Source organism: Mustelus asterias, chromosome 11, assembly GCF_964213995.1.
Source record: "Mustelus asterias chromosome 11, sMusAst1.hap1.1, whole genome shotgun sequence".
Lineage (NCBI taxonomy): Eukaryota > Metazoa > Chordata > Chondrichthyes > Carcharhiniformes > Triakidae > Mustelus > Mustelus asterias.
The window spans coordinates 4,073,953-4,101,257 of record NC_135811.1 but is presented as its reverse complement, the minus strand read 5'-3'; the positions used below and the strand labels follow the sequence as shown (position 1 = coordinate 4,101,257).

Below are 27,305 nucleotides of genomic sequence, written 5' to 3'. Positions count from 1 at the left end.
AACTGTGAATCCTGAGCCTTGCTTTCTTTACCCCAAGGGTCATTGTTTGACAAACTCCAATCATCATTCACAGAGGGAAGAGACAAGCAAAGACGCTTACCCAACACAGCACAGACCAGAGGTCGTGAGGGGATGTTCTTCTCTGCAGCTTTCTTCCGATGTCTCATGGGCTAGAAAGTAATTTAAAAATTAACAGATCACGAGTAACACAAAGAGACCATTAGCCCTTTTTTGAGAGGTCACCTCCATACCCACCTCCTGCCTCAATCCTGTCACACATGAAACACTGAAATTCTGTTTTGATTTGTTTCATTATTGCAATACCAGCTGAACTCCAATCAAAATAAACATCATTTTAATAAGTTGAAGGTCTACCAGAGAAAGCACGAGCCAATCAAAAAGAAAGCAGACCCATGGTACCTGAGAGAGTATGAACAGTGAGAACGGATCAGTAGTCAGGACTCTGATGAGGTCCTGAAGAAGGGTCTCAGTCCTAGATATTACATTTTGGATTTCTCTCAAAATCTTGATGTGGAGATGCCGGTGTTGGACTGGGGTGGACAAGATGAGGGGGGGTCACACGATACCAGGTTATAGTTCCCAAAAGAGAAAATGCGGAAAATCTCAGCAGGTCTGGCAGCATCTGTAAGGAGAGAAAAGAGTTGACGTTTCGAGTCCAATCTGGACTCGAAACGTCAGCTCTTTTCTCGCCTTACAGATGCTGCCAGACCTGCTGAGATTTTCCAGTATTTTCTCTTTTGGTTTCAGATTCCAGCATCCTCAGTAATTTGCTTTTATCCAGGTTATTGTTCAGCAGGTTTATTTGAAATCTCAAACATTCGGAGTGCTACTCCTTCGGCAGGTGAAGATCGCAAAATCTTGATTGACGAGCAAAAATTTTCCAGTTTCCTGCTCTTGGATTTTCCATTCAGCTCTAAGTGAGGATAGCTTCCCACAAGGCCATATGAAAGAAAGTGTGTTGGGATCTGTCTTCCAATACTCAGTTCTGAATTTAGTTAATATCTGCTGCCTATCACTGTCATGGATGAAGTCAGTTTAAGCAGCTTGTCAGCTTACTAGTGGACAAAACAGCACCTCATGTAGCAATGGCACAACAGTTAAAGAGAGTTGTTTGAGCCTCTTAGTTGCAGTCCAGTAAGGGAAACGCAAGTCCTGTTTCTTCAACAACTCCCGTTATTTTCTGATGCAACTCTACATACACATCTCCAACACCCAGTGCCACCTGTAACTCCTTTAGATATTCCGGTGAGTACTATCAAACAATTTACACGCAAATTAGGTCTAAAGTGGAAAGTAGGAGTTAACCAATTCCTAACAAGAGTTCATCAAATTTTGGCTCAGATATCCATTGTTCGATAAGTGAGAGAGAGATTTACTCGGTATCTAACCCTGCGCTGTACCTGTCCTGGGAGTGTTTGATGGGGACAGTGTAGAGGGAACTTCACTCTGTATCTAACCCTGTGCTGTACCTGTCCTGGGAGTGTTTGATGGGGACAGTGTAGAGGGAACTTCACTCTGTAACTAACCGCGTGCTGTACCTGTCCTGGGAGTGTTTGATGGGGACAGTGCAGAGGGAGCTTTACTCTGTATCTAACCCCATGCTGTATCTGTCCTGGGATTTGATGGGGACAGTGTAGGGGGAGCTTTACTCTGTATCTAACCCCATGCTGTACCTGTCACGGGGCTGAGTGAAAGGACAGTGGTGGTTGACTGTGAAACATACTCCTTTTCCCACATTAATGAGTGGGCAAAGTAAGGAAGACATAATCCGGGAATGGGATGCACTCATCATGCCCAAGGTTAAGATCACTGCTCAGTAAAATCATTACTTGACCTCACGCACCATCTCTGATGACATTGCGAAACAGAAGCTAACTCAATAATAGAACATCGAACATAGAACATTACAGCGCAGTACAGGCTCTTCGGCCCTCGATGTTGCGCCGACCAGTGAAACCAATCTAAAGCCCATCTAACCTACACTATTCCAATATCATCTTTAAATTGAGGGGTGATAGATATAGGACAGATGTCAGAGGTAGGTTCTTCACTCAGAGAGTAGTAAGGGCGTGGAATGCCCTGCCTGCAGCAGTAGTGGACTCGCCAACATTAAGGGCATTTAAATGGTCATTGGCTATGTCCCCTTGTGCTAGCTATCACCATCCGAAGAAAAAGGCTCTCACTATCCACCCTATCTAATCCTCTGATCATCTTGTATGCCTCTGTTAAGTCACCTCTTAACCTTCGTCTCTCTAACGAAAACAACCTCAAGTCCCTCAGCATTTCCTCATAAGACCTTCCCACCATACCAGGCAACATCCGAGTAAATCTCCTCTGCACCCTTTCCAATGCTTCCACATCCTTCCTATAATGTGGCGACCAGAACTGTACGCAATACTCCAAATGCGGCCGCACCAGAGTTTTGTACAGCTGCAACATGACCTCCTGGCTCTGAAACTCAATCCCTCTACCAATAAAAGCTAACACTCCGTATGCCTTCTTAAGAACCCTATCAACCTGAGTGCCAACTTTCAGGGATCTATGCACATGGACACCGAGATCTCTCTGCTCATCCACACTACCAAGTATCTTACCATTAGCCCAGTACTCTGTAATCCTGTTACTCCTTCCAAAGTGAATCACCTCACACTTTTCTGCATTAAACTCCATTTGCCACCTCTCAGCCCAGCTCTGCAGCTTATCTATGTCTCTCTGTAACCTGCAACAACCTTCCGCATTGTCCACAACTCCACCGACTTTAGTGTCATCCGCAAATTTACTAACCCATCCTTCTACACCCTCATCCAGGTCATTTATAAAAATGACAAACAGCAGTGGCCCCAAAACAGATCCTTGCGGTACACCACTAGTAACTGAACTCCAGGATGAACATTTCCCATCAACCACCACCCTCTGTTTTCTTACAGCTAGCCAATTCCTGATCCAAACAGCTAAATCACCCTCAATCCCATGCGTCCGTATTTTCTGCAATAGAAATAGCAGAAAGTGCAGGTAATGCAGATCAGGCAACAACTAAATTTGAAGAGACAAGTTAACATTTCAGAAAGGACCCCACATAGGAGCGGCACAGTAGTTAGCACTGCTGCCCCACAGCCACCAGGGACCCGGATTCAATTCCAGCCTTGGGTGACTGTTTGTACGTTCTCCCCATTTCTGCGTGGGTTTCCGCCCAGTGCTCCGGTATCCTCCCACAGTCCAAAGCTGTGTGGGTCAGGTTGATTGGCCATACTAAATTGCCAATCATTAACAGGGTAAATATGTGGGGTTACGGGGATAGGGCCTGGGTGGGATTGTCGTCGGTGCTGGCTCAAAGGGCCAAATGGCCTTTTTCTGCCCTGTAGGAATTCTATGATTCTATGATGTACAGTATTTCCAGAGAGTGCTGAATTTTACTTCATTTACATGTTCACTAAGAACTGTCTTATTCCCAGATGAACTGGCTGTTAAGCACCTTCACAGATGGGTACAGACTGCCCACTGTTGCCATGTTCTGATAAATATACACTAGTGCCAGTCTGGGAGGATGCTAACGACCCAAACTTTCTTCCCTCTTGCTCCTGAAATCTCGAGGTTCCCTGGAAAGTCTGGCAATTAAAGATCTGAGGCAGCGATGCTGGGTATTTCTATAGCAGGGAAATGTTCACCGAGCATCTCTTAATACTCACCATTCTGTGCAAGTTCACCCGGAAGTTCATGTTGTCATCATGCAGGAAAGCATTAGCGTATTGATCCTGTAACAGAACGGAGCAGAAAGAGTCTAAACCATGGACTTACAAAGCGAGTGTCACTGCAGCAGACAGGGCAAGACTGAGGCATATTGTTGGAGCACATTAGGTGGAAATGTACTTTGTATCGAACCCATGTTCAACCTGCCCTGCTCGTGTTGGCACAGCATAAAGGGAGCTTTACTCTGTACCTAACCCCGTGCTGTACCTGTCCTGGGAGTGTTTGATGGGGACAGTGTAGGGGAAGTTTTACTCTGTATCTAACCCCATGCTATACCTGTCCTGGGGGTGTTTGATGGGGACAGTGTAAAGGGAGCTTTACTCTGTATCTAACCCCGTGCTGTACCTGTCCTGGGCTTTTGCTACCAAATAAACCTGTTGGCTTTTGCTACCAAATAAACCTGTTGGACTTTAACCTGGTGTTGTTAAACTTCTTACTGTGTTTACCCCAGTCCAACGCCGGCATCTCCACATCAGTGTTTGATGGGGACAGTGTAGGGGGGGTTTTACTCTGTATCTAACCCCGTGCTATACCTGTCCTGGGGGTGTTTGATGGGGACAGTGTAAAGGGAGCTTTACTCTGTATCTAACCCCGTGCTGTACCTGTCCTGGGAGTGTTTGATGGGGACAGTGTAGAGAGAGCTTTACTCTGTATCTAACCCCATGCTGTACCTACCCTAGGGGTATTTAACAGGCCAACATTGTAATAAGTATTGCAAGAGCTGACAGTAAAATGGAACGCAGGTGGTACAAGTATTTTGTACTTACCTCTGCGATACAGGTAAGGATGATCAGACAGAGTTTGGCACTGTTCAACCGATGCTCATCTGAAAGAAGAATTCACGGTATAGATTAGAAAATTACAAGAGGCAGCAGTGAGACAGCGATTGCAGGCTGTGAATTTCCGACAGCTCTGAATGTGAGTGTGAAAGGATGTAATGGGGAAGTGGAGAGTGATATCCTGATCAATATCTGTGACTAATACTGCAAATTACACGTGTTAAAGGACAGGAGAGAACAGGTTTGGACACAGTTGTAATGCATTCCACAGCTCAGGTTTAACACTGAAAGCCTGCGAACACAGTCTCAGATTATCTCAAAGCACTTTACAACCAATTAAGTCATTGTTCGAAGTGTCGTCACTGCTGTAATATAGAATGCAGGAAGGCCAGCTTGTGCACAGCAAGCTCCCAGAAACAGCAATGAGAGACTGACCAGATCATTGGTTTTCAGTGGCACTGGTTAAGGGATTGGCTGGGACACTGGACCTACTCTCCAAGCTCAGCATCGAATATTGCCACTAGACCATTTCCTTCACACTGGGGGGCAAAGGAGCCTGAGTTTAGTGGAACATCTGAATGATGGCAGCTCTTAAAGTGGAGCTTCTTTCATACTGAAAGACATGCTCAAGTGTTGCATTAGAGAAAAATGGCATCACAACTGAACCAAGCTGGTGTCTTCATGGGCACCGATGGTGATGGGCTGCATGACTGGCAGTGCTTGAGGAATCTGTAGCCCAGTACATGAATCAGTGATTCACAATAGAAGGAAGAATGGGAGTTGGAAACTGATTTTAAAAAAAACAAAAATCACTTCACATTTGCATAGGAGAATTACGACTGCCATTCTTTCAGATCAGTCACTGCTGGCTGCAGATGAGGAGCGCTTCAAGCACCATTTACAGTGCATGTCACTTAAGAGGGTGCTGCACAGAAACTGGCTGCATTCCAGCAGTATAAAAGCATAAAGCACAATAACAAGGGAAGACTGAGTCAGCAGCACAGAGTCGCCTATTGTCCTTTACCGAATTCAGAATAATATGGCACTTCAACAGACTCGCCCTTGCCCTTTCACAATGCTGGATATGCATTGAGAGCTCTCGGGGAGATAATAGCAAAAGCTCATTTATATTAGAGAACTGGCAATGGCAAAAAGTGTTAAATCCACAGGCTTTCTTCAAGAACAGGAGGACGTTCAAACTGAGGCAATCGCAAGGATTAACAGAGAATTAGATAAATGTTCAAGGAATAGAAATATCAAGAGCTGGCAGGGAAAAGGCTTGGTGGGGAGCTGGCCTTGGAACAAAGAGTCAAATGGCCTCCTTTCTGTGCTGCGATTTCTCTGCGCATCCCAGGGATCAGGAATCCTGACTTATCACACAAAGACATGAAGAGCAATCTAAAGTGTAACACGATGCAGATATTATTACACGGCTGCACTGACTCAGAGATATCACAGAAAATACTTTTTAAAAAGCAGGAGGCCATTCGATCCCTCAAGCCTGCTCCACCGTTCAGTCATGGTTTATCTTTTACCTCACCATCACTTTCTTACCATAACCCCCATACCCTTTAATTTCCTCCAGGTACACAAGTCTAGCGTTCTCAGCTTTGAATATACTCAATGACTGAGTGTACACAGCTCTGCAGTAGTCAGTTCCAAAGATTCACAAGCCTCTGTGTGAAGAAATCTCAGCCCTAAATGGCTAACCCTGCATCCTGTGAATTTGATTCCTAGTTCTAGACTCTCCAACCAAGAGGTAACAGCCTTCCAGCACCTACTCTGCCAAGAAAAGGGTAAAATGCACCTTTGAAGACGATTTACCGAAATAAAATTAGATGTGACGCTGTCCAGAATGGCAGGCACGTGCATGGTCTGAGCCAGGAGTTCACTGCTCAGCACAGTGCAGCAAAGGAGCGCTTTGGGGGCTGCCTGTTTGAGGGCCCCATCATCAAACTGGATTGCCCTGCACACAGTTAGTAGCAGGCCAGCTGCTTTCAAAGTGATCAGACTGTGAGTGGGCTCGCCTTAAAGCGACCGCCACACAAAATTCTTTGAACGATAGTCGCTGGCTCCTCACAGCTCCATGTTAAAACCATGGGCTATCCTTGGTCACCATGCACCGCTCCCTCCCTGCACTGGATTGCTTAAATTCCCCCCTTCCAAGGCTTGCATTTGGCAATATAATTGGGCTGAAATTGAAATCTCTCTTGTCGTGAAGCTGTCATAGAGTTATAGAGGTTTACAGCATGGAAACAGGCCCTTCGGCCCAACTTGTCCATGCCGCCCTTTTTGTTTTTAAAACCCCTAAGCTAATCCCAATTGCCCACATTTGGCCCATATCCCTCTATACCCATCGTACCCATGTAACTATCTAAATGCTTTTTAAAAGACAAAATTGTACCCACCTCTACTACTACCTCTGGCAGCTTGTTCCAGACACTCTCCACCCTCTGGGTGAAAAAATTGCCCCTCTGGACACTTTTGTATCTTTCCCTTCTCACCTTAAACCTATGCCCTCTAGTTTTAGACTCACCTGCCTTTGGGAAAAGATATTGACTATCTAGCTGATCTGTGCCCCTCATTATTTTATAGACCTCTATAAGATCACCCCTCAGCCTCCTACACTCCAGAGAAAAAAGTCCCAGTCTATCCAGCCTCTCCTTATAACTCAATCCATCAAGTCCCGGTAGCATCCTAGTAAATCTTTTCTGCACTCTTTCTAGTTTAATAATATCCTTTCTATAATAGGGTGACCAGAATTCCACACGGTATTCCAAGTGTGACCTTACCAATGTCTTGTACAACTTCAACAAGACATTCCAACTCCTGTATCCAGGGAGATCCAGCAAGGTTCCTGCAGTTTACTGGGAAAATATAGATGAGACCACCAATTTCAGGTGGGAATTATGCCCAGCTGTTCTGGCACCCAGTTCATACTGGACTGCAATGCCTTTGCATTATCCGTTCATGGGATGTGACCATCCCTGCCAATGCCACCATCTATTGCCCATTGCAAAAATCCCCTCAAGTACTGACTGAACTGCTATAGCTTGTGTGGTGTAGGTTTATTGACAATGCCAATGGATTCTTAATTCCATGATTGACCCACAGAAGTGCAGTGGAAATCTAGAACTCCCTCTTCCAAAAGACTGGATCCTGGAGGTCAATTAGAAATTACAAATGGGAGAGATGTCTGTTGAATAAAGATATCAAGAGGGGTAGCACAGTGGTTAGCAGTGTTGCCTCACAATGCCCGGGTCCGATTCCCGGCTTGGGTCACTGTGTGTGTGGAGTTTGCATGTTCTCCTCGTGTCTGCGTGGATTTCCTCCGGGTGCTCCGGTTTCCTCCCACAGTCTGAAAGACGTGCTGGCTAGGTGCATTGACCCGAATAGGCGCCAGACTGTGGTGCCTAGGGGAATTTTACAGTAACTTCATTGCAGTGTTAACGTAAGCCTCACTTGTGACTAATAAATAAACTTATAATAAACTTATAGATATGGAGCAAAGGCAGGTAAACAGTATTAGGGTACAGACCAGCCATGATGTAATTGAATGGTAGAATCGGGCAATGATATTAAACAAGCCCCAGAATCTTTCTTCTGGTCATAATTTGCTTTCCTTACCTTTCGTATCCTGCATGACAATGGAGCAATACTTGAGGAAAGTGATGAGGAGATTACTGGTGTGCAAGTTTGGATCCAATGGCAATTCTGAAGAATTAATTACTGCAGTGGAAAGAAATAGAGAGAAATTAAATGAAATGCAATTCTACTTTAATGATCAGGGACCCGTCTCCAGACTGAACCAAGTAATATGATTGCAGTCAGCACAGTATCTTACACTGTAGCTGCAATGAGCCTCAGCATCTGAGTTACACAGAAATACATGGAATAAGCAGTAATGGGAAGAGGTTATTCAGTCCATGAGGGTGTTTATGCTCCACTCGACTTTGTTCACATCTTTCCTCATCTAACTCTGTCGGCATAACCCTCCATTGTAGATTACATCGATTGGCCATGGTAAATGCACAGCGTTATGTGGATAGGGCTGGGGGACCTGGGTCAGATATGGTGAGTCAGTGCAGACTCAATGGGCCAAATGACCTTCTTCTGCACTGTAGGGTTTCTATGGGATTCCTATCTACCTCATAAGCTTCTCCTTAACTGCACCTTGACTATTGACCTCAACCCTCCCTGTGGCAATGAGTTCCACATTCTTACAACGCTGTGGGTAAAGAGCTTTCTTCCGAATTCCCTGCTTGTGGAGGAAAAAGTCCCAGTTCTAATCTAGCTTCCCCTCACTGGAATGTCCACATTCATTAAAAACATACAGGATCCTGAGGGGTCTTGACAGGGCAGATGTGGAGAACATGTTTCCTCTTGTGGGAGAACTAGAACTAGAGGTCACTATTTAAAAATAAGGGATCACACATTTAGACAGGGGTGAGGCATAACTTATTCTCTCAGGAAGTCATGAATCTTTGGAACTCTTTTCCTGAAGACGGTGGAAGCAGAGTATTTGAATGTTTTTAAGGCTGAGGGGGATAGATTCTTGGGAAACAAAAGGGTGATAGTTTATCGATGGGAGGGAGGATGAAGATTTGACATTGGGGCAGCGCAGTGGCACAGCGGTTAGCACTGCTGCCTCACAGCGCCAGGGACCCAGATTCAATTCCGGCCTCGGATGACTGTGTGTGTGGAGTTTGCACGTTCTCCCCATGTCTGCATGGGTTTCTTCTGGGTGTTCCGGTTTCCTCCCAAACTCCAAAAATGTGCGGATCAGGTAGATTGGCCATGCTAAATTGGCCCTTAGTGCTTCCCCATGATACGTAGGTTAGGTGGATTAGCCTGGTAAATACGTGGGGTTACGGGGATAGGGCCCGAGTAAGATCTAAAAAAAGGTGGGTCAGTGCAGACTCGATGGGCTGAATGGCCTCCTTCGGCACTGTAGGATTTTATGATTCTATGCTATCAGATTGTGGTAATATAATCAGGGCTTAGTTTTAAGGCTGATTAAATTGGATATCCTAAATTAAAGAATTGAGCGTATTAAAATCAAACACAGTCAAACCTCGGGCAGGCCAATTGTACAAATACACAAACATGTCTGGGCCTGGCCCATCAACCGCCCATCAAAGGTCGTTGCACTCTACTGATACTTAGCAGGAGATCATTGCACCCCATTGAAATGCACCGGCCTATTGTTAGAAGCCCAGATCTAGCCAGACTTTCTGTCACCGAGAGTTCCTGCAGTTAGCTTATCTGATAACAGGTTACATGTCAGCAACAGCATAGAGATGGACACCTGGGGGTGGACCCTGGTGTCCTGTCAGGCAGACATCAAGAAACCCACTGGGTATTGGAACCCCCTCCTGGGACCTCATTGGCCGGAAGCCAGAGACATTTCTGGAAAGGCAAGCAGGCAGGGGGATAAAGGGACACATCTCAGACACACTAGCAGCGAAGACTCGACGAGGGAGGCGACCTTAACCATTCGGTTCGCAGGCTCCTCCAAGTCTGTGAGCAGTTCGAGCTGGCCTCGGGAGCCAAAGTCAACCGGGGCAAGAGCGAGGCCATGTTCTTTGGGAACTGGGCTGACACATCCTTTGTCCCCTTCACCGTCAGGGCAGACTACCTGATGGTGCTGGGGATATGGTTTGGAGCGGCAGGGGCATGCGCCAAAAACTAGGAAGAGCGCATCGCCAAAGCCAGGCAAAAATTGGGCTAATGGGAGCAACGCTCCCTCTCTATCACCGGAAAAAACCTGGTCATCGGGTGTGAGGTACTGTCCGTGTTGTTGTACAGGTGTGGCCTCTCCCCAAATCCTGCACAGCAGAAGTGACCCAGGCCATCTTCAAATTTATCTGGCGATCAAAGATGGATCGTGTCCGGAGGGAAGCGATGCACAAATCTCCAGAGAATGGAGGGAAAAACGTTCCCAACGCCGCCCTCATCCTGATGGCCACCTTTGTGTGTGGCTGCATCAAGCTGTGTGTAGATCCTCGGTACACTAACAGCAAGTGCCACTACGTTTTGAGGTTCTACCTGTCCCAAGTGTTGCGGAGGATGGGTCTGGCCACACTGCCGTACAACGCTCCAAGTAGTTGGACCGATTCGCAGCACCTGTCCTTCGTGGAGAAATTTTTCCGGAAACACACCTTTGACCACATGGCAATCAAGCAGTGGTCAGCACGCAATGTCCTTGAGGCCCTGAGAGAAAAGGAGATGGCGGATCCTGTCGGATGGTTCCCTGAGCAGACTGTCAGCGTCATCTGGCAGAATGCCTCATGACCAGAACTCACAAACAAACACCAAGACCTGGCTTGGCTGGTGGTGAGAAGGGCACTCCCCGTCAGATCCTTTATGCACGCCCGAGGTCTCAACCTCACCGCACGCTGCCCTCGAAGCGGCTGCGGGGATGATGAGACGGTCGCACACCTCCTGTGTCTTTGCAAAGAAGGTCTAAAGTGAGATGCAGTGGTATTTGTCGCGGTTCGTCCCGAGCAGCTCGGTGACGCAGGACTCTGTGCTCTACGGGCTGTTTCCGGGGACGCACACCGAGACAAATATCAACTGCTGCTGGAGGGTCATCAACTCGGTGAAGGACGCACTTTGGTCCGCCCGAAACTTGATGATCTTCCAGTTGAAAGAATTGTCCTCGACCGGGTGTTGCAGACTGGCACATTCCAAGGTCCAGGACTACGTGCTGAGGGACGCGCTCAAGCTTGGGGCAGCTGCCGCAAAGGCACAATGGGGAAAGGCCACCATGTAAAGCCTTTCAACTGAGGCAGACCGAGGGCCTGGTAACTGTAGAACAACCTCAGCCTGCGTAACTGTGTGCTAAACTGAAAAATAACAGCACACAGTAAACTCTGATGTATGTATATAGTTTTAAGTACTGAAATGTAATTAATGTAATGTCGTGTAAATAAGCATCGTGTAGTACTGTAAAAATTACTGTTTTTTTTGCATTGTCTGTAATTATTGGACATGTCGTTTCGCAATGATTTATTTGAGAGCTTTTTTTTATGAATAAAGTATATTTTTGAAATTAAAAAAAAGACTGACCAGAGAAGGAAGAAGCTGCCATCGAGATTCACCTTCGTGACAACAGACCAGGGGGACTCAGAGAATTGAGCCTGCAGTTTAACCAAACCATCTTTGCGGGTAGTATACTTGAATCTGGGGTATCCTCTTGTTTTATGTGGGTAATTTAAGAGTTAACAGTGTTTTTATTAATAAACTGTTGAACCTTTACTGGTGTTTGTCCTTTGTCCATCTTGCAAATAAGGGCAACCGGGGTAAAACCTTGGAGTAAGCAAACTGGTCGAAAGTATCTGAGAATTAACAGGTACAACAAAATCAACCATGATCTTATGAAATGGCGGAGCAGGCCCAAGGAGCTGAATGGTCTACTCCTGCTCCTTGTTCATATTCGTATGTTGAATTGTGGGATGTAATGCCTGGTCTGGAGGGTATTAGCTATGAGGAGAGGTTGGATAAACTCGGTTTATTCTCACTGGAACGACGGAGATTGAGGGGTGACCTGAAAGAGGTTTACGAGTGGCATGGACAGAGTGAATAGTCAGATGCTCTTTCCTAGGGTAGAAAAGTCAAGCACTAGGGGACATAGGTTTAAGGTGCGTGGGGAAAAGTTTAGAGGAGATGTGCGAGGTAAGTTTTTTTACACAGAGGGTGGTGAATGTCTGGAACGCACTGCCCGGGGAGGCGGTGGGAGCAGGTACGATAGCGGCATTTAAGAGGCATCTAGACGAACACATGGATAGGACGGGAATGGAAGGATACGGACTCCGTAAGTGCGTACGGTTTTAGTTTAGGCAGGCATCATGATCGGTGCAGGCTTGGAGGGCCGAAGGGCCTGTTCCTGTGCCGTACTGCTCTTTGTAATAGCTCAGGAAGCCAGAGGCCAGCACCTGCTGCTGCCAGCTCTGTTCAATTAGCATCACTCTGTAGCCCTGCAAATATCTCCTTTTCAACTTTTTAATCCAACTCCTTCCACCGTCCTTTCAGGCAGCACATTTCAAATCACAAATTGCTGCATAAGAAAAGTTCTCATTTCATCCTGACTTTGATCTTCAATCTGTGTCCTCTGGTTACCGAGCCTCCTGCCAACAAGAACGAGTTTCTCCTCATTCTCACCTTTTCATCAAATTATTACGGACTGGTTTTAATTTGGGATTTAAACAGCGAGCGGGAGCTGAAAAAGTCCCAAGGCATCTTTCTGCATTTACACAGCAAATGAGGGTAGCCTCACTGCATAAAAAAATCATCTTCCCCTCTGGCTCTTTTGCCAATTACCTTCAATCTGTGTCCTCTGGTTATCCAGCCTCCTACCACTGGAAACAGTTTATTTTGCCGATCTACTTAGCTATGCAACCATCCAATGTCGGATCGTAGGAGTGCGTGAGACGCGACAGATAATCTGGAGCTCTACTCAGCCAACACTAGAGCACGAGGGATGTAGTTAGGTAAATATTTACAGAACTTTCCCTTAAGAGGTTAAGTTAAGCAGACAGCAGAGCAGTGCAGAATGTAAGTAACTGGACAGAATCTGCAGAATCCCCACAGTGCAGAAGAGGCCATTCGGCCCATCTTGTCTGCACTTATTCTCCAACAGAGCACCCTACCCAGGCCCTATCCCCGTACCCCCACGTATTCACCCTGCTAATTCCCCTAATCTACATATCTTGGGACACTAAGGGATAATTTAGCATAGCCAATCCACCTAACCAGCACACCTTTGAATTGTGGGAGGAAACAGGAGCACCCAGAGGAGGCCCACGCAGACACAGAGCGAGAGAACATGCAAACTCCACACGATAGTCAGCCAAGGCTGGAACTGAATCCGGGTCCTTAGTGCTGTGAGGCAGCAGTGCTAACCGTTGTGACACTGTGCCACCCTGGACAGAGGGATTGGATGGATGCTTGGTCTATTCTTGTTCTGTATTTTGGTACACACAGGTATATATTCAAACATCCAGTGAGGGCCTTTTGGGAGCTGACATTTTGTGTAGTGGCAGTTCCTGTGACAGCATTCATGCAATGCAGCACCCACAGCCTCCGTGCTGTTTGACTACATGGTGGAATCAGCATTCGACACAACATGACGTCTCCGAATCTGTACCAGAAAATAAAACTATACCACTAATAACTCCTCTTAAAGCAACCTGGGAGACTGCCCCTTTTGCTAAGGTTGGTCACTGGCAATCCCATGGTTTTGCCAAACAGTGTTGCACCCAGTTGGACTGTCGCTGCGTATCCGGGTATTTCCGGGTTTGTGAATCACGGGGAGGAATTAACGGCCCAGAAAAAGTTTCAACTCCAACAACATTCAGCTTGAGGATTAAAATGTCGGTTTCCTGTGTAAAAAAAAAAAAACAGACGAACTTGGGGCCTTAATGCGCACGAGGAATTTGGATGTGGTTGCGGTGACGGAGACTTGGTTGAAAGAGGGACAGGACTGGCAGCTGAATATTCCAGGGTACAAGTGTTTTAGGCGAGACAGAGGAGGGGCCAAAAGAGGTGGGGGAGTAGCGGTATTGGTTGGAGAGCATATTACAGCGGTGCAGAGGGAGGACAATTCGGAGGAGTCGTGTAGCGAGTCACTCTGGGTGGAGCTTAGAAACAGGAAAGGCGCAGTCACTATGTTGGGGGTGTACTACAGGCCCCCCAACAGCCCAAGGGAAGTGGAAGAATGGATATGTCAGGAGATACTGGATAGGTGCAGGAAATATAGGGTTGTTGTAGTGGGAGACTTCAATTTCCCTGGTATAGACTGGAAATCGCTGAGGGCAGGGACTCTGGATGGTGAGGCATTTGTAAAATGTGTACAGGAGGGTTCGTTGGAACAATATGTGGACAGCCCAACTAGAGAGGGGGCTATACTGGACCTGGTGCTGGGGAATGAACCCGGTCAGGTCTTCAAAGTTTTGGTCGGGGAACATGTGGCAAATAGTGACCACAATTCTGTTAGCTTTAGGATAGTGATGGAAAAGGATGAGTGGTGTCCCAAGGGTAAGGTGTTGGATTGGGGGAAGGCTAACTTTATTGGGATCAGGCAGAAATTGGCAGCTCTTGATTGGGAGAGGCTGTTTGAGGGTAAATCCACATCTGGTATGTGGCAGTCTTTTAAGGAATGGTTGTTAGGGCTACAGGACAAGCATGTGCCTGTAAAAAAGAAGGATAGGAAGGGTAGGATTAGAGAACCGTGGATAACCAGGGAAATTGAGGGACTGGTCAAAAGGAAAAGAGAGGCGTATGTTAGGTCCAAGCAGCTAAAAACGGAGGGAGCTCTGGAGGAGTATAATGAAAGTAGGAAAATACTCAAACGGGGAATTAGAAGAGCAAAAAGGGGTCACGAAATGTTCTTGGCAGACAGGATTAAGGAGAATCCCAAGGCATTTTATTCATACGTTAGGAACAAAAGGGTTGTAAGGGAAAAAATCGGACCTCTCAGGGACAAAAGTGGGGACTTATGCTTGGAGCCCAAAGAGGTAGGGGAGATCCTAAATGAATACTTTGCGTCGGTATTCACTAAGGAGAGGGATGTGTTGACTGGGAGTGTCTCGGAGGGGAGTGTTGAACCGTTGGAGAAAATCTCCATTACAAAGGAGGAAGTGTTAGGTTTGTTAGAGAATATAAAGACTGACAAATCCCCAGGGCCTGATGGAATCTATCCAAGGCTGCTCAGGGAGACGAGAGGTGAAATAGTTGGGCCTCTGACGCAAATCTTTGTCTCGTCACTGGACACAGGTGAGGTCCCAGAGGATTGGAGGATAGCCAATGTGGTCCCGTTATTTAAGAAGGGTAGGAAGGATAACCCGGGTAATTATAGGCCGGTGAGCTTGACGTCCGTGGTGGGGAAGTTGTTGGAGAAGATTCTTAAAGATAGGATGTATGCGCATTTAGAAAGGAATAAACTCATTAACGATAGTCAACATGGTTTTGTGAGAGGGAGGTCATGCCTCACGAACCTGGTGGTGTTTTTTGAAGAAGTGACCAAAATGGTTGACGAAGGAAGGGCCGTGGATGTTGTCTATATGGACTTTAGTAAAGCGTTTGACAAAGTCCCTCATGGTAGGCTAGTGAAAAAGGTTGGATCCCATGGGATAAAGGGGGAGGTGGCTAGATGGGTGGAGAACTGGCTTGGTCATAGAAGACAGAGGGTGGTAGTGGAAGGGTCTTTTTCCGGCTGGAGGCCTGTGACTAGTGGTGTACCGCAGGGCTCTGTATTGGGACCTCTGCTGTTTGTGATTTATATAAATGATCTGGAAGAAGGAGTAACTGGGGTGATCAGTAAGTTTGCGGACGACACAAAACTGGCAGGACTTGCAGATAGTGAGGAACATTGTCAGAGGCTACAGAAGGATATAGATAGGCTGGAAATTTGGGCAAGGAAATGGCAGATGGAGTTCAATCCTGATAAATGCGAAGTGATGCATTTTGGTGGGAATAATGTAGGGAGGAGCTACACGATAAATGGAAGAACCATAAAGGGTGTAGAGACGCAGAGGGACCTGGGTGTGCAAGTCCACAGATCTTTGAAGGTGACGTCACAGGTGGAGAAGGTGGTGAAGAAGGCATATGGCATGCTTGCCTTTATAGGACGGGGCATAGAGTATAAAAGTTGGGGTCTGATGTTGCAGATGTATAGAACATTGGTTCGGCCGCATTTGGAATACTGCGTCCAGTTCTGGTCGCCACACTACCAGAAGGACGTGGAGGCTTTGGAGAGAGTACAGAGGAGGTTTACCAGGATGTTGCCTGGTATGGAGGGGCTTGGTTATGAGGAGAGATTGGGGAAACTGGGGTTGTTCTCCTTGGAAAGACGGAGGATGAGGGGAGACTTAATAGAGGTGTATAAAATTATGAAAGGCATAGATAGGGTGAACGGTGGGAAGCTTTTCCCCGGGTCGGTGGTGACGTTCACGAGGGGTCATAGGTTCAAGGTGAAGGGGGGGAGGTTTAACACAGATATCAGAAGGACATATTTCACACAGAGGGTCGTGGGGGCCTGGAATGTGTTGCCGGGCAAGGTGGTGGAGGCGGACACACTGGGAACGTTTAAGACTTATCTAGACAGCTATATGAACGGAGTGGGAATGGAGGGATACAAAAGAGTGATCTAGTTTGGACCAGGGAGCGGCGCGGGCTAATTGTTCCTGGTTTCTCGTTTCAAGGCTTCATTCTATGATCATCTTGCTGGTGCCAGTACAGAGTGAGACTGCGGATAGTTGGGAACCTGTCTCGGGGGCAGGGGATTCATATGGTGTTCGTGGAAGTGGAAATGACTAGGGTTGGGAAGCATTTTCCGATCGGGGCCATTGTGATCTCCTGGACTCGTTTCGATCGCCTCAGGGGGTCGGAGAGGAATTTCCCAGATTTTTTTTTCCCCATATTGGCCCTGGGGTTTTTCACTCTGGGTTTTCGCCTCTCCCTGGAGATCACATGGTCTGGAATGGGGGGGTGGGGGTGAGTTAATAGGTTGTGATGAACAAAGCATCGTAGCTGTGAGGGACAGCTCGGTGGATAAGATATTGGTATGTAGATAGGCTGGAAAATTGGGTGGGGATCCTGGATTCAGGATTCAATCCTGGACCGGGGAGCGGCGCGGGCTTGGAGGGCCGAAGGGCCTGTTCCTGTGCTGTATTGTTCTTTGTTCTTTGTCTCTGCCAAGACATCAGTGGCAGGTGCTAAAACTGGATGGATGGAGCGGTGGGTTTAAAAAAAAAATCTTTCACAGGACGTGGGTGTCGCTGGCGTCGCTGGCTGGACAGCATTTGTTGTTTATCCCCAATTGAGAAGGTGATGGTGAGCCGCCTTCAGAAGACAGAAGGTAGTGATGGTAGGGTGTTTTTCTGAATGGAGGTCTGCGACTGGTGGTATTCCGCAGGGATCAGTGTTGGGACCACTGCTGTTTGCAATATATATATATATATATATATATATAAATGACTTGGAAGAAAACCCTAGCTGGTCTGATTCGCGAGTTTGCGGGTGATACTAAGATTGCTGAAGTTGTGGATTGTGATGAAGATTGTCAGAGAATACAGCAGATAGGCTGGAAAATTGAGCAGAGAAATGGCAGATGGAATTTAATCTGGACAATTGCGAGGTGATGCATTTTGGAAGATCTAATTCAAGTGGGAGCTATAAAATAAATAGCAGGACAATCAGGAGCATAGACACACAGAGAGATCTGGGAGTACAGGTCCTCAGATCCTTAAAAGTGGCAGCACAGGTGGAAAAGGTGATGAAGAAAGCATGCTTGCCTTCATTGGACGGGGCATCCAGTATAAAAGTTGGCAAATTATGTTACAGTTATATAAAACATTGGTTCGGCCACATTTGGAATATTGTGTCCAATTCTGGTCACCACACTACCAGAAGGACATGGAGGCTTTGGAGAGAGTACAAAAAAGGTTTATCAGGGTGCTGCCTGATATGGAGGGTACTAGCTATGAGGAGAGATTGAATAAACTGGAGTTGTTCTCCCAATGGTTAGTTTAGATAGGTAAATGTGATCGGCGCAGGCTTGGAGGGCCAAAGGGCCTGTTCCTGTGCTGTACTGTTCTTTTTGTTGTTCATGAACTTCTGCAATCCATATTGTTTTTACACCCACAGTGCTGTTATGAAGGGAGTTCCAGGATTTTGACCTTGTGACAGTGAAGGAACTATGATATATTTCCAAGTCAGGATAGTGTGAGGCTTGTGGGGAACTTGCAGGTGGTGGTGCTCCCACGCATCTGCTGCCCCTGTCTTTCTAGGTGGTGGAGGTTACAGGGTTGGAAAGTGCTGTTGAAGGAGGCTTGCTGAGTTGTTGCAGTGCATCTTGTCGATGGTACACACTGGGCAATAGCAAGGGATTCCATTCCTCATCACTGTCCAGTCAACCCTACCTGTGAACTATGTGTGAATCTTGAGCTAAGGACAGGATTAAATTCCCTCCCAATCTCCACCCCATTCCCCCTAACCATTCCCATTCCAATAGCATTGCTTGGGATTCCAGTGAAGAACGCACACTGCAAAATACTGGAGTCTCTTCAGGAACCCAGAGACTGGACTGAGGTCAGCACCTTCAGGAAAGAAGGGTAGCAGTTGGCAGAAACAGAAGGAAGTAAATAATTTCAGGAAGACTTGCCGTCTGATGAAGGAGACGTGTTTCCCAAAGGCGTGGTCGGAGTTGTCGGCAGTGTCGGTGTTGTTGGAATACTAACCAGCCCCATATCTGGGTGGCTCTGAGTTTAATAAAAACATTGCAATTAGAAACTTTATCCCAAACACACATCGAATAATCTTTACATTAACAATTACTAACATTTTTAAAATGTCATTTCCAAACAGGTTTAACTTTTGATTGACGGTATCTATTTGTCAAAATCAGGGACTGCATAAGGTCCTTGCATTTGATTGGTGGGGGAATCTAATCCTGCACCAAGGACATCTCCATTCACTAGTGACCCTGGACTTATCTGCTGTTCCCAGGACAACTGAGCCACCATTCACAGCCTGTCTGGTTGTGAATGGTGGCTACACTGACATTCAAAGCTAATCTCTCTCCTTTCCCTGTTAGCCAAGTAAACAAATAGGGGCTGGAAATAAAATTGGAAAGTTCACTCCCATGAGTTTTTGGAATGTAAAGATTCCCATTAACGTATAGGCATTGGGGCCTGTGCTGTTTAGCCCTCTGTGAAGAACTGCTGATATCCAGCTGGCAATTGCATGTGGCAGGACAGTTCAAATCACAAGTGGAGAAATCACAGACACACATCGCATTTTCTCTTTTGGTTTCAGATTCCAGCACCCGCAGTAATTTGCTTTTATCCAATGTTTAACTCACTGCCACTTCTCTTCCAGGAATGCCTACCCTGAAGTAGTACTGCTCTTCTCTCCAACAGGATTTGCGTATGTCTCTCTCCCCCTATCCAACTTCACTGTTTTCCATTTCTCTCTTAGTGTTTGTTGGACAAGGTATTTACCACCAGCTTTGACAAAGGGTCAAAACGTCAGCTCTTTTCTCTCCTTACAGATGCTGCCTGACCTGCTGAGATTTTCCAGCATCTTCTCTTTTGGTCTCTGGGTACACAAGCTGTGCTCCAATACCTCCCCCAAGTGACCAGTATTCATGCATGAGCCCATGGAGTGAGTGCAGCAGGTTATGCAGCTGTGGCGTTGAGAATGGGCCAAATCTTATTTTCATCAACCACCCATACAGAATAAAGAGTGCTTGACCAGGACTTCCTGTCCAATACCTCCGACCCTCCGGTCTTGAAACTGCTGTCTCAATCTGTGATTGGGGCTTCACCGATGCTCAGCTTCTCAACCAAGTGGTTGTTCTTTATCTGTGAACCGAGACATCCAGGCTATTCCACCATTGGAGGCCGTGTGAAAAGGCAGAGGAGATGACACGCAGTTACTTTGGGATAGTGATTGAAAAAGGTACCCTGGCTGATTTAACTATTTCTTAAGCCATGAGCCAGTGAGGCCTTTCATAGCATCACTGCTGCCACCCTGACCAAGGCCAGCTCTCTCATCACAGTCTCGCGCCAGCTTGAAACAATACACTAACAAAATTGGGAGAGTCTCTTCTGTGGGTTTCAATAAAGACCGTTCAGTTGGACGCAGAGTAAGGTTAGCGTGCTCACCTGTGCTAATACCGTGATGAAGTTTCTGTTTAAATGAACAGCTTCGTACAATGCCAGCAGGATAGCTTCATTGGTTCTAGTTCAGAAACAAAACACACACACAACCAGCAGTTGAACAAGGGCAGCAATTCCTATTCAATAACAACTCACATTTAGAGCCTTTAACACGTTAAACATCACAAGACGTCTCAAAGGAACGATATCAGACAAAAACTGACACCGAGCCACATTGGGAGATGTTAGGGCAGGCGATCAAAAGCTTAATCAAAAAGGTCGTTCTGTGGAACATCTTCAAAGGAGGAGAGAGAGGCAGAGAGGCTCAGGAAGGGAAAGCCAGAGCTTAGGGCCTTGGCAGCTAAAGGCACAGTCACCACTGATGGAGCAATTAAAATTATGGGATTCATAAGAGGCCCGAATTGGCGAAGCAGCGAGTTCTCCAGCTTGTACAGCTGGAGGAGGTTAGAGATAGGAAGTGATTATTCCTCGCCCTCATATTTCAACAGAATATTTGACCGCTTCATTTTTGTAATTTATTTTGTAATTCCTTTGCTATTTTCAGCCCAAATATACTTTTGTTTCTCAATGTTAAATTCCATTTCTGATCCTCCTGCTAAAATCTCTCTGACTATCCCTCTTCATTGAATCATAGAATCCCAAGTGGAGAAGGAGGCCATTCGTCCCATCGAGGCTGCACTGACCACAATCCCACCCAGGCCCTATTCTCGTAACCCCACATATTTACCCTGCTAATCCCCCTTCTTCAGAAGATCCTGCTTTGCCATACAACTTAATGTTGTTTCAACATCTCACTCTCAGCCAACGTGAACAGATTAATTGGCCAATCATCTAATGCTTGGGATCCTGCTGTGCCTTAAAATGGCTGCAAAGTTTGCCAACATGAAGATGTAAATTACCTCTAGGCATTTATGAGACTTGGCAAAGTACTCTACAAATGCAATATTTTTCTGTTTTTTAATCTGTAAATTTACAATATTTTACTTTCAAACCCTTTGAGCTCATCATTTATTAATATGATGAAAAGGACAAACCCCAGACGGAGACTTGACCTGTGTCACTACTCTGTATCAAGCACTAATCACAATTTAGTTATCCTATTACTTTGAGGATTTATGAACTCATTTAAAATGTCTGTTGTTTCCCCTTCCAAAGGCTTGTTAGCCTCAAGTCTCTTGTGAATGACCTTAATAATTCCAATAATTCTTATACTGCAGAGCTGCTTTACAGAGAGATTACAAAACAGTGCCTGAGGGCTCTGTCAACATTGTAACAAACTTCAAAAGCATCATTCAGTCTGCTTTGTCCTTCACGCATGCACGGTCACTGCAATTATGGTTTACTCCCAAGTTAAGATCCTTACTTCTTGACCTCCTGAGCATCCCCAATTTCCTTTGCTCCATTACTGGTGGCTGGACCTTCAGTTGCCTGGGTTAGGGTTAGGGAGTTCTCTCCCAAAACCTCTCCACCTCTCTTCCCTGCTTTAAGATGGTCCTTAAAGCCTAACGCCTTGAACAAGCTTTTGGCCATCTATCCTAATACCCCTTTAAAAAAGCTGCGTTGAATTTTGTGCTATAATGTTCTTGTGAAGCATCTGGCTATGTTTAATTACATGATTACAGTCCAAATATGTGCAAGTTAGGCGGATTGGCCTTGCTAAATTATCCCTTTGTGCTTCAAGTTCTGTAGGTAAGGTGGATTAGGGGTTAAAGGAATCAGGCAGGTGGGTTTGGGGGGAGGGGGGTGGCTTGGTAAGATGCTGAGTTGGTGCAGACTTGATGGGCTGAATGGTCTCCTTCTGCAATGTAAGGATTCTATGAATGTGCTATATATAAATACAAGTTGTGAATCAAATAGAGCCATAATACCTCCATAACACCTTTATGGAGTTGATCCTGTTCCTTTAAAATGCATCAATTGGCTACTTCCTGGTGGCCCTTTCAAGTCTCATTACCCTTCAGGGTTGACAGGGAGGAGTGATCTCTTGACTCAGGCTAGGCTACTTTTAGTGTCTTATGCATCTAACTTCTCTCTAACTTTCACTGTTCTCAAAACCTACATGTCAGGCTAAGTCCACGGGGAACAAGGGGCAGATAGCTTATAATGTGGGGAAGTTTGATAGTAAGAACAGAAAAGCAGGATTTTTTTTTTAAAAAAGCATGATACATATGAATGTGGATGCTCTGAGGGACCTGGTGTACTCATAGAAGGTACACAAAATCAGCATTCAGGCACAGCGAGCAATAATTAGACTCTGTTCACATTGCCCTTTGCATGAGGCATTAAACATATAAACATACTAACGTACAAATTAGAAGCAGAAGTTCATCACTCAGCTCCTCCAACCTGCTCTGCCATTGAGTAAGATCATGGTCTGATTGTCACTTTCCTACCCATTGCCAATACCCTTTGACGCCCTTTTTAGTCAAGAATCTATCTATCTCAGTCTTTAAAAATATTCCCCATTCTCTGGGGAAGAGTTCCAAAGGTTCACAACCCTCGAGAAAAACCTGCTCCCGAGCTGTGTTAGAACTGTGTCCTCTCGTTTTGATCTCTCCAATAAGGAGAACCGTCCTTCCAGCATCTACCTTGTTAATTCCCCTCAGGATTTTATGTTTCAATAAGATCAACTCTCATTTTTCTGAACTTCAAAGGATACAGGGCTAATCTGTCCAATCTTTCCTTATCGGATAACACACCCTCCATCCCAGTAATCAGTCCAGTGAACCGCCTCGGAATGCAATTATGACCTTTCTTAAGGAAGGGGACAAAAACTATACATGGTATTCTAGACATGGTCAAATCAAGATTCTGTACAATTGTAGCAAAACATTCCTATTTTTCTATTCCATTTCTCTTGCAATAAACACCAACATTTCATTTGCATTCCTATTCACCTGCTGCACCTGCATATTAAGTTTTATGATTCATGTACCAAAATACCCAAATCCCTTTGTACCTCAGGAGATATGCAATCTCCCTCCAATTCGCTAATATGTTGCTTTTCTATTCTGCGTGCCAAAGTGGAGAAGTTCAAATTTATGCCTACTCTGTTGGGTAGGTAATCCTCTATCCAAGTGAACATGCTATCCTCTACACCATGTGTTTTTCTTTGTGTAGTAATCTTGTCAAGTGCCTTCTGGAAATCTAAGTGTACCACATCCACAGGTTCCCCTTTATCCACATTCTTGTTACTTCCTCAAAGATCTCTAATAAATTAATCAAACACGATTTCCCTTTCATAAAACCATGTCGACTGCCTGATTGCAGTGAGATTTTCTCAGTGCCTCACTATAACTTCCTTAATAATAATGCCTATGACAGACGTTAAACTAACTGGTCTGTAGATTTCAGCTTTCTGTCTCTCTCTTTTCTTGAATAGAGGAGTTATATCACTATTTTCCAATCTGACTGGGCTTTTCCAGAAAATAGGGAATTTTGGAAAATCAAAGTTAATGCATTTATTATCTCAGCAGCCACTTGTTTTAAAACTCTAGCAAGAAGTCCATTAGGACCTGGGGACTTGTCATCTATTATTTCTAATACATTTCTCAGTGCCATATCCCTGATGATTGTAATTATTTTAAATTCCTCCCTTGATTCACAATTATTTCATAGAATCCTGACAGGGCAGAGGGAGGCCATTTGGCTCATAGGGTCTGCAATGACTTTTTCTGACAGTGTTTTTTACCCTGGCCCTCTCCCTGTAACCCTGCACCATGGCTAATCCATCTAACCTACACATCTTTGGGCACTAAGGGGCAATTCGGCATGGCCAAAGCACCTAACCATCACATCTTTGGACTGTGAGAGGAAACCCACACAGACATGGGGAGAAGGTGCGAACTCCATACAGACTGTCACCCAAGGCTGTAATCGAACCCAGGTCCCTGGTGCTGTGAACAGCAGTGGTTACCACTGTGCCACTGGGTGCACTTCCTGCATTTCTTGGATGCTACTTCTATCTCATACAGTGACGACTGATGCAAAATATCTGTTCAATTCATCTGCCATTTCCTTACTTCCCATTATTAATTCCCCAGACTGACCAGCCAGAGGACCAATAGTCAAAGAAGAAGTCTGAGGAATTAATAATGAAAAGATAAAGAAACAAGGGATAAGAATAAATAGGAAATAATAAATCTCATTCTATCCAAGAGTTCTACTATCTGATGAGAAGCAAGTGTTTTGCCAGTGTCCTGGCTAATATTCCTTCCATATCCAATATAACCAAAAGAAAAACACAGATTAACTGCTGACTAGATCCATCTTGTGGGATCTTACTGCCTGTAAATGGCACTCTCTTCACTTCACTGGGCCACACTGCTGGAATTCCCTGCCTAGCACCATCTCGTCTCAGAGTGTGAAGGTCATGGGTCAAGTTCTACGATGAAGACTTGAGCACATCACACCTAGGTTGTCATTCCCAATGCAGTAGTGATGGAGAGTGCAGCACAGCAGCATTATCAATGTTATAAAACAATATTAAGATAGGTGACCATTACCTTAGTCAGAGAGGCTGGTTTTAAGGATTGACTTAAAGCAGGAAAGAGAAGCGAAAGGGCAGCAGTTTTTCACATTCTCAAGTGCAGGTCTATCTTTTGGAGTTGTGAGTTTCTTTTAGAACAACTCCAGCATGATAGAGAAGTGGCAGCCCGGTTGGGCTTTGTACAGTATCTCTCTCGTCACTTTGTTTTGCTGCCACTGGCGTTGGGGACTGTGCAACAAAATAATTGGAGCATAAAAACCTGACATGAATGAACTTCTATTTGTAAATCCATTTGGGTTTCCAATTATTGTGCATGCTCTTGTCGAAGACTCTGGAATTATTCCCGGTGAGTACAGAGCCCCAGTCCGAACTCCAAGTCTAATTCCCAGGATTCTCTTATTGACTTCTTCTCACAGGAAATTAGAACGTTAACTCTTCTGCACATATACTGCTGCTAGTAGGGAGGGGGAGCAAGGGGGGGGGCCATAGGAAACGATGGGGGGGGGGGGGGGGGGGGGGAGGGAAACAACGGGCGAGGAACAAGTGCGGGAAGGACGAGGGGAGGTGAGGGGGTTGGCGAGGGGGTGGCCAGGTGGGGAGGGGCGGGGCTGGGGGGCTGGGGCAGCCAGGGGAGGGAGGGACAGCCGGGGGAGGGGGGGGGGGGCGGCCATAGGGGGGAGGGGCAGCCAGGGGGGGGGGGGGGGGGGAGGGGGGGTGGCCAGAGGGGGATGGGAGGGGTGGCCAGAGGGGGGTGGGGAGGGGTGGCCAGAGGGGGGTGGGGAGGGGTGGCCAGAGGGGGAGGCGAAGCGAGTCGACGAAACAGAGTAATTGGGGAAGGGAGTCTGAGAAGGTAAGCGGGGCTGAGAGAAAGAACAACAGAGAAAATAACTGAGAGAACTGAGATGAAGGCAAATTACTGCGGATGCTGGAATCTGAAACCAAAAGAGAAAATGCCGGAAAATCTCAGCAGGTCTGGCAGCGTCAGTAAGGAGAGAAAAGAGTTGATGTTTCGAGTCCAGACAAAGGGTCATCTGGACTCAAAACGTCGGCTCTTTTCTCACCTTATAGATGCTGCCAGACCTGCTGAGATTTTCCAGCATTTTCTCTCTCTCTCTCTCTCTCTCTCTCTCTCTCTCTCTCGAGAGAGAGAGAGAGAGAGAGAGAGAGAGAGAGAACCAAGATTCCTGATCTCATCCAGGACATCCAATGGACATAAACAGTTACCCTAAAGGCCTGCCCAGGAATCGTAATGAGAGACCAAGAAAGAGGGACAGAGTTAAAATGAAGAAACATTAGAAAAGCTCCTTAAAAAACTCGAGTGAGATAAGTCAGTAAAGAAATGACTGAACTTCAGAGGTTCTCACCATCAGGATCTCTGTTAAAAGAGTATCAACATCAATTATCAGGACCCCGTTAAAGAGGAAAATTGAGTCATGTCATTTGGACTTTGTTTAAACCCCAGTTTTAAAGGATTATGATTTCGTGGCAATTTCCTGATTGTCTTTTTGTTCTGTTTGTAACTGCTGATTATATCATCAGGGTCAGTGGCTTTGAAGAGCTGTTTAGCTCAGCCTTCTGAAACAGCAATCAAATGACACGTGCTCCATACTGATTCACCCTCGGGTTAATTACTGTGCCACAGCTAATGTTAATTGAACTCCCCCAGATTGCCAATCTCAAGCCTCCGAGGCACATACTCCCACACCAATCTGCATTACTGTCTCTCTCACTCACGAGATCTCTCCCTTCCTCTCCTGTAACTCTCTTCACTGGGGTATGGTTCTCTAGGCATAGGCAGCTATTTGCCACTTTACCCAAGTGGCCAGTCTTGTGTTCAAAGTGAGACTGTGGATTGACTGAGTTAAGGCTGTTCCTCCATAGAACAGTTCACACAGCAAATCCAGATCCTCTCCTGAGCCTATCATCTGAGGTGCAGCCAGAAAGTAATCAGCGAATAGCAAACCCCTGGCTCAGTTTACTTTCTTTCCCCTCCCAAAACTGAGGAACATAAAAAGATTAACAGAGTCAAACCTTCCAAAGGCAATTCACGTTTCCAAAGGAGCTTTATCAGACAGAATGTAACGCAGAGCTACATAAGGAGACATTAAGACAAGTGACCAAATGCTTGGTCAAAGAGGAAGGTATCAGAGGAGGGGTAGAGAGGATGTGTAGGTTCGGTGGATCAGCCATAGTAAATATGTGGGTTTATGAGGATGGGGGAGGGGGTGGTGCTTGGGTAAGATGCTCTTTCAGAGAGTCGGTGTAGACTTGATGGGCCGAATGGCCTCCTTCTGCACTGTAGGGGCTCTTTGGTTCTATGGAACAAATCCCATGGCCAAGCAGCCATGGGGGAAATTTCCACTTCAGTGCTGGCCCTGCCGCTATGAGTTATGACTTCACCAACCATGGGGCCTTCTGGACTGTAAGATTCAAGTGCCATGCAGGCAAGGGCTTTTGGAGAAATTCTTGGCTTTTTGTTGAAATATGTCAGTTGCCCCAGTCTTGGTTGAGATATGTCAGTTGCCCCAGTCTTGCAAGCAGTTTCAGTGAAGCACTCTGCGGTCTGTACAGCCAGAAAGGACTGCT

General features: G+C 46.0%; 1 protein-coding gene across 1 annotated transcript in view; it reads right to left on the bottom strand.

The window, feature by feature from the left end:
- armh3 (armadillo like helical domain containing 3) overlaps positions 1-27,305 on the bottom strand; it is a 170,211-nt gene that overhangs the window by 97,431 nt on the left and 45,475 nt on the right. Inside the window, exons 13-18 of the mRNA XM_078223039.1 lie at positions 20,216-20,291; positions 18,712-18,808; positions 8,175-8,276; positions 4,536-4,594; positions 3,708-3,773; positions 101-170 (exon numbers count right to left, since the gene is read on the bottom strand). Of these exons, the coding sequence (XP_078079165.1) occupies positions 101-170; positions 3,708-3,773; positions 4,536-4,594; positions 8,175-8,276; positions 18,712-18,808; positions 20,216-20,291 (470 nt within the window). The remainder of the gene's footprint in view (positions 1-100; positions 171-3,707; positions 3,774-4,535; positions 4,595-8,174; positions 8,277-18,711; positions 18,809-20,215; positions 20,292-27,305) is intronic.